Consider the following 7,265-nt stretch of genomic DNA (forward strand, 5'->3'; position numbering starts at 1 on the left):
AAATCATTGGTTTTTGACAAATTTCACGCTTTGGGCTAATAAAAAAATATATAAAAAAACAATTCAACATGGCCCCCAATGTCATGCATATCCCTTAGTTTTTCAACAATGTTTTACCGATGTATGTCTCTTTCGTTTTAGATAAAATCTTGAAATGAAACAAATATATAAATGGGAACAAGAATTAAGCTTCCTCCATCTAAAAGGCCATCACACTCCCTCTTCTAATCTCCGCAATAGCTCTATCTACATATATCGGTGAACATAATTTTGATCGACCTAAAGAAAAATGGTTCCTTGAAAAATATTAGTAAATCATTATCTGCAGCCTCCCAATTGAGTTCTCCTTCTTTGAGTTAAAATTTTGGTTGGTAATAATTTGATGATAAATTTAGAAAGAATTGTTTCCCTAGAGACTTTAATCAGATATGTTAAATTTTGGGCCCGTTGCTCAAATAACCCATTCAAAAATTATCGTCGATAAAATGAAATCCCTGGGCTGGGCTAGGTTGGGCTAGAAAAGTGAGACAAACGAAGACAGAAACACAATATTTGGGCCAAACAAAATTTCAAATGTGAAAGGCAATTCATATCAGTACCCAACTCAGTCCAATTCCAGCAATGTTTTCGAAATTCGAAGTGTATGAACCTACCCAACCCCTCCCTCCCTCCCCTCCCCCAACTTCATATATCGTGTTACAACTAATATAAATTGTATAAGCGCAACCACGATGCATGGGGCAACTGGCAACCGGTAAATACAAATAATTTAACCTTATGTAATCCAATTTCACCGATGAACAGAAGGCAGTTGCACACACTTTCAGGAAAAAAGTAGGACAAAGGTAATCTGTGAAAATATCTCATTTCATTTAGCTATCATTGTATTTGGCTTTTTTTTCCCTATTTCAATCCAAATGATTCAAAAGATTATGCGTACAATCAATTCAAAAGAAATTGAAATTGATGTTACAAAATATAGGTGCTAAAAGGGGATCAATCCACCCTTTTTCTAAACAACTCCGGTTCGCTTTCAGCGAGACCCGTTCGATGCAGATACCTGAACCGGGATTGGACGGCCCGTCCCTGTTCCACCACAGCTATTGCACGCCATGCGACCCGAACCAGCACAGGTCCGACAACCCACGTCACCATCCGACCATCGCGAACAGATGCAGGAAACCCGGCCCGACCCGTTGCATCTGGGGCATCTAGGCCCCCGGCCAGAACCCATCATCGGGTTTTGAATCTGATCTATTACTTGTTTCACGACAACTGCTCCGGCTAACACGCTTAAACCAGTGGCTAATTGGGTTATCACAATCGGACCCATTCTTTGTATTGCTTGTATCCTTCTCTTTCCGATTGTTTCGAGGAAGAAAACTGGGAATTATGAGCGAAGATATTTGGGGTTTGGGTGTTTTTATTGTTGTGATATATGAGTTTCCGTGAAGTGGTGGTGGACGAGTACACGTAACAGCAGCGTGGTGGAAAAAGCTGTGGTCTTGGGGTGTTTGAGGTGTTTTTGGAGCTTAGTAAAGATTAGCAGAAGGGGAATTCATATTTGTCCATCATGATGGGTTATTTTGTTGTTTTCTTAATTCTTAATTCTGTGGTGGCTTTCGAATCTTTCCTTCGGTAAATTCCGTGGCAAGATCAAGATGCACGATTCTTCTTTCGAGCACATATAGGAGGAATCTAGTCAATTTCTCGATATATTATGTAATACGAAAATATAGATTCATATTTCGGTTTTAACCTCAAAATAACGAAAATTGGGACAAATAGGCTCGCATGGCAGTTCAATCCAAGTTCAACTTGAATGAGTTTTCAAGCTCAAATTATTATTATATTTATTTATTCGAATGTTAATGACAATCTGGGAATAAAACATGAAGCTTGATCTCCAATTACTTCAAAAAATTGCTCAAGTTGAGTTAAAACTAAACAATTCTTATTTGATCGAGTACGCCTACACTAATTTAACCCACACGAATCTAAAATGTTAGTCCACGGCATCATACCCAACTAAAAATCAGACTTTTCTCAACAATAAACAAAGTTTGTCAAACTTTACTAACGACCGACATATGTCAAAGTCAAAGTTGGACAACAAATAGGCGGTTGTCGATAGAGAACAGAAATTTGAATAACATGAATCATCACGGTGAAAATAAATAATGTTATTTTACCAGCACATTTTTCAACATCGACTTCTCCAGGTAAAAAATTAGACCGTCAGATTCGCGATTGTAATTATAACTCGAACTAAGAAGTTAAGTTTGGATAAATTAACTGCTCGAGTTCTGGGAAAACTGCCATGCCAACCTGCTATTTGTAGCAACCAATCAACTTCTTAGAAAACTTGTCTAATGTTGATGTTGATTCTTGAAGTCCTGATGTAATCCAAGAATGAAAAATCTTCGTCCACAAAATGTGATTCAAGAGTGTCTATTTCAGCATTTACCGTGTCTGTAAATATACGGGGGACACCTGCCAACCAAATGCTCATAAATTTCACGTTATTTTATGTATAGATTGAACAACACAGTAAAAGGAACTCGTTAATCATCAGTACTTGCTTGATATAAGCATTACTAGAATACAGAATTTGTTTGTGAGGATATTGTAATCATCATCAGTCATTTAAAATAATTTACCCATAATGTCTCCAAAGAGGACAGCAAATACAGCATTTTGAACTAAGAAGCAACGCTATAATTACCATGAAAGCATTGCCTGGCTTCCCCAGCCATGAGTACAACATCACCGCTTCTAAGGAACATTGCAATGGGTGAATCTTCCCGAGATTTTCCTCCAAGGAGGAAAATTGCTTTGCAACCCAAACTGTGGAAAAGCATTTTTCTCAATACCATTGCACTTACCTAGATAGTGAGAAGGCACAATTCATTGGACTAAGCCTAACAAAAAGTACCTCATGCTTACAATCGGTTTACTCCAATCTTTTTCCATGTCATCAAGGTGCCCACCAAGCATATCACCTTAAAAGAAGAGCGTGGATATCAATCATATAACCAGGTAAAACTGAAAATACTTAATGAGTCATTTAAGATGTCTTTAGTATGAGAGATACCTAAACCAAAGTAGTTCACTATTGCTGCTTCTGGCTGGAATTCTTCACCATGTGGCATTGCAGGTGCAGCCATTCTTTTAGCCAGCTGGCATAATGGATTGGGTATCTTCTTGTGAGGGAGATCAACGTTATAGCTCCGCTGAACCAATATTAACGCTTTATAGGACATGAAGAACAGCAAATAATGTGTGCATGTCCATATGTATTATTCATAGAGAGCCGATCCCAATTTTATTACACAAGGCCAGCACAAATGCTATGGAAAGATGGGGCAATCAATACGAGTATTGCACGGACATCAATCTAAGACTATGTAACATAGGAAGTGGAAATATGTAAAAACCGTATCATGACATATGGAGTGAAAATAATTATGCATGAAAAAGAAATATTTCAACATGTAACTACAGTCATATAAAAGTGATCTCTGAGAATTTAAGACTGATTATCACATACGCTCTGCACTACTAAGTATCCATTCAAATTAAATAGATGAATTATCAACAAAATTGGTTTACAAAAACAAAATTGATAAAAAGTTATAAACAGAAATATAAGAAAGACTTTTAGCTTCACCTTGGACCAATCAAACTGCAAGCCAAGTGTGCTCCATCTCAACTTTCGCATCAACAAAGAAGCCTGTACCGACTTATATGCATCACTCCCAGACAATCGATCCATTTCCTCGACTAATTTCCATTTGGGGTTACCAGTCTCAGAATCGACACTATCAGGATCCTTCTCTTCAAACACCAATGCCTCTCCTTGTGTAGCCGAAACAAATAAGTCCGGTATCGGCCCATAAATTGCATCGTGATTTGTTCTATTAGGGAATTGAGGAAAACTCGTCAAACCCTCCCTTATCCATTGGCATTGCTCCTCAAGGCTCAATGCACTAGGAATAAAATAAAAACCTGCATACCTGACGAATTTCAGCAATTTGAGGGCAAAATTTACAACTTTTTTCATAACTTCGTTTATTCCATTCAGAAGAACTGATATATGTCATATCGTGAAAATCCAAAAAAAAATCACTATAGCAGAAATCCTGGCATACCTGGTCGATTTTTCAAGCAGAAAATAGGCCTATCGAAGTCACATTGTAACGCGGTAACTCCTTCCATAAGTTCATCATGGCAATTGTACTTGTCTAAAATTGACTTGAAATCAATTACCTCGGATAAATCTACAGGTCTCGGTATCTTTTTCCTGGTATTACAATCAGATGAAAACCTCAAAACAGAACTAAAAAACATCACATTCCAACATGGTTAGTCAAAACCCAGCAATAGAAAAACTACAGGTAAGAAGGTAATAAAAAAAAGTTCGTACTTTTTGGAGCTATCGTAATAAATCTTGTATTTTTTCTCCGCTTTGCGAAAAGCTGTTCTCTCCGATTCTTCATTGATAACTTCTGAATCGTGCATATTAGGTGATTGATTGACTCTAATGGCTGAAAAAATCTGAAATTTTATTTAATTTGTAATTTGGATTTTGGCTAGGGCTTATTTATTAGCTGAAAGACTATAAAAGATTATTTATTTATTTATTTATTTATTTATTTATCGACAAAATGTAAGGGGCTCTGTGGTCTTTTCGACCGTAAACGTCCGTCTGCCTTTAGCCGACACGTACTGCTCATAGCAAAACAAATCGGTGCCCAAAATTTCCCAATTAGTAGGAACTCATACATATTTCATATAAACGTACTGTAATTTCTCCACCAAGATTTCAAAAATGGCATGCAGAAGTATTCTCCGAAACGTTTTCTTGACAGAAATTTCAGAATCATCTCTGCCTTTACCTTTCGTGAGCAATTTTACACCAATCATTTCGGCCCACCAGAAAATATCGACGTTGAAACCAATTTGTGGCTGTAAAGCAGCAATATGTTCTAGGAACGAGGTTGCGGTATCTGCTAAAAGTTCTCAGTTTGCAAGAAATTGCGCAAATTTTGGAAGCGCATCTTCTTCTGGAGACGATTATGAGCAAGAACCACCTCAGGAAGCGGTGTTGAAGGCGATTTCAGGTGCATGTTTTGGCAAATTAACTTATTTTGGCAGCAAATAAATAAATATGGATTTTTTTTTCTTGTTCGAGTGGCGGCTGGGTGTTGCTTTTCTTGAGCAGCTTGTGCGCTTGTTTCACCTGTGGTGAGAATGCTCAATTGCTAGAAAAATAGGGCTTGTGTGGAATTTAAGGGAAAATAGTTCGTTTAAAATATTCGAGGCATTTATTTGAGGAGTGCAATAGACTTTGCTGTGTTGTGCTTGCATTCTTTAATTTTACATAATAGAATTTGTATTTGAAAAGGGGTTTTTGAGTACATCTTTCAAAATTATCAGAAATTTCAAAGACAGATGGAAGGGTCAGACAAACGACGAATGTAGTGATTGGGGGTACAGTTACCGATGATTCGACTAATGAATGGCTTGCTCTTGATCAAAAGGTATGCTCCATGCTATCTTGCCTACACCTTTTGTCAAAATTTTGTTTCGATTTCATGGGCGGAAACATATTCTCTGGATAAAGAAGACATTATTTAACCATTAATCTTCGAGACACTTGCCATTCTGCTTCTTTGGTCTGTTCAGCTTTTTGAAATATTTTCGGCTGTCAAATATCTGTTTTCCTGCACAGGTAAATTCCTATCCAACAGTTCGAGGATTTACTGCCATCGGTACTGGGGGTGATGATTTTGTACATGCCATGGTTGTTGCTGTTGAATCGGTTATTCACAGGCCAATCCCAGAAGTAAGCATCTCTCTTTTGTGATTTTTTACTGGAGTGTTAGGATGAGTCATATACTGAAGCAGAGTGCTAAAGGGAATGCCCCGTTTACTTCCATCCAAATGTGTTATTCTATCCCGAAACAGTGAACGACTGTCGGTGATGAACTGCAGAAAAAGATAATCTTTTAGAAATTAATGTGCATGCATAGTAGGTAGATGCGGGAGGATGTAAGGTATCCTGTGACTCTGTTCCCACTGCTACCACAATCTTGGCACCATTTTATCTGTTCTTGGCACCTGTACTGGGACTTGTCATCATTTTTAGTGAAACAGCATAAATTGCATGGGGAAAGCTTTTTTTAAACCTAAACTAGCGATGCTCTGTATAAATGGCTGAGCTCCATTATTTTCTTCGGCATTTCTCTGTCAGGCTTTATGACTCCGACTCTTTGTAGCACAAACTTATGTAGCACCTTCTGTTAACTGCAGAAACTTATGTAGCACCTCTAATTAAGATGTGGATTCCTATCTGACTTCCTTCTGTTTCTTCTTTTCCTTGTATGGGAATTTGCAAATACATTATAGCCGAAGAAGCAGTCAGTTGTAGCTTTGGTTGCGTTACAATTAGATTATGTTTTAAGCGGTTGAGTTGGATGATGACAGATTGGTCTTTGACATCACACGCTAATATCTTAATGTAAAAAAGAGACAAAAAATGTTTAATTCCCGGGCATTGTCAACGACATGTTGAAATAAGTCTATGTAGTATTGATACTGAGAGGATTTAGGTTTTGTGGTGTCTGATTTTCAGATGTTGAAAGAGGCTCATAACTAGTACTTATTAAAGAACTGATTTTGATCTGATCAGCGAAATGTCGTCAGTTTCCCTCTTGGCTTCAGTTCTTCACTTTCTTAGCTAGGAATAAAATATCCTGCCTGTCCGAATGGATCTATAACATTTTGATGTGCAATTAGGCTTTTTTTTCGGTTGAAAACCCGATCATTTATCTGGATGGATCCCTTTTGTTTTTCTTCTCGGTATCTCATTATTGATCTCCAGTAGCTCTATTTTTTAATCATACATCTAAACAGTTTAAAACTTCTATCACTTGTATCCTTGACCAAAATTTTCGAATTTTAACCACAAAAGTTCTACACTTCTTCTTCGGGTACAGGGTCAAGTGAAACAGAAGATCTCATCAGGTGGCAAATATGTATCAGTGAACATTGGTCCTGTTCGAGTTGTTTCCAGCGAACAGGTGCTACCATCTCCTTCACTCTGGATCATTTCTACGCATGTTTACGTACACACACATGTATGTATATACGTCAGCATGCATGAATAACACAATCTATATGTGTTCTCCAGGTTCAAGCGGTGTACAATGCTATGAGACAAGACGAAAGGATGAAATACTTTTTGTAGATGTACTTCAATT

General features: G+C 37.5%; 3 protein-coding genes across 3 annotated transcripts; 1 reads left to right on the forward strand and 2 right to left on the reverse strand.

Annotated features, from left to right (window-relative positions):
* Positions 1 to 851: 851 nt before the first annotated feature.
* On the reverse strand, positions 852 to 1,555 carry LOC140816245 (uncharacterized). Its single transcript, XM_073175369.1, has one exon. It carries the CDS (start codon positions 1,331 to 1,333, stop codon positions 1,034 to 1,036), a length of 300 nt encoding a protein of 99 aa, XP_073031470.1. The 5' UTR covers positions 1,334 to 1,555; the 3' UTR covers positions 852 to 1,033.
* Positions 1,556 to 2,055: 500 nt separating this feature from the next.
* Positions 2,056 to 4,604, reverse strand: LOC140816243 (DNA N(6)-methyladenine demethylase ALKBH1A). Its single transcript, XM_073175367.1, has 7 exons — positions 4,427 to 4,604; positions 4,152 to 4,303; positions 3,671 to 4,008; positions 3,095 to 3,233; positions 2,936 to 3,002; positions 2,726 to 2,847; positions 2,056 to 2,493 (listed from the first exon to the last, which is right to left on the reverse strand). The coding sequence occupies exons 1-7, from the start codon at positions 4,519 to 4,521 to the stop codon at positions 2,357 to 2,359; spliced, it is 1,050 nt and encodes a 349-aa protein (XP_073031468.1). The 5' UTR covers positions 4,522 to 4,604; the 3' UTR covers positions 2,056 to 2,356.
* Positions 4,605 to 4,745: 141 nt separating this feature from the next.
* LOC140816244 (uncharacterized) lies at positions 4,746 to 7,265 on the forward strand. The gene is made up of 5 exons (XM_073175368.1): positions 4,746 to 5,123; positions 5,440 to 5,543; positions 5,735 to 5,848; positions 7,002 to 7,085; positions 7,196 to 7,265. The coding sequence occupies exons 1-5, from the start codon at positions 4,832 to 4,834 to the stop codon at positions 7,250 to 7,252; spliced, it is 651 nt and encodes a 216-aa protein (XP_073031469.1). The 5' UTR covers positions 4,746 to 4,831; the 3' UTR covers positions 7,253 to 7,265.

Source organism: Primulina eburnea, chromosome 16 (genome assembly GCF_022965805.1).
Source record: "Primulina eburnea isolate SZY01 chromosome 16, ASM2296580v1, whole genome shotgun sequence".
NCBI lineage: Eukaryota > Viridiplantae > Streptophyta > Magnoliopsida > Lamiales > Gesneriaceae > Primulina > Primulina eburnea.

Bases quoted from the DNA above. Each gene is read 5' to 3' on its own strand.
- LOC140816245 (XM_073175369.1), bottom strand. From the start codon at position 1,333: ATGGGTCCGATTGTGATAACCCAATTAGCCACTGGTTTAAGCGTGTTA.
- LOC140816243 (XM_073175367.1), bottom strand. From the start codon at position 4,521: ATGCACGATTCAGAAGTTATCAATGAAGAATCGGAGAGAACAGCTTTT. The intron at 4,009-4,151 runs GTATGCCAGGAT...TCAGGTATGCAG, and splicing joins CTGCTTGAAAAATCGACCAG to GTTTTTATTTTATTCCTAGT. The intron at 2,494-2,725 runs GTAATTATAGCG...TTTGGTTGGCAG, and splicing joins AGCCAGGCAATGCTTTCATG to GTGTCCCCCGTATATTTACA.
- LOC140816244 (XM_073175368.1), top strand. From the start codon at position 4,832: ATGGCATGCAGAAGTATTCTCCGAAACGTTTTCTTGACAGAAATTTCA. The intron at 5,544-5,734 runs GTATGCTCCATG...TTTCCTGCACAG, and splicing joins GGCTTGCTCTTGATCAAAAG to GTAAATTCCTATCCAACAGT. The intron at 5,849-7,001 runs GTAAGCATCTCT...CTTCGGGTACAG, and splicing joins TTCACAGGCCAATCCCAGAA to GGTCAAGTGAAACAGAAGAT.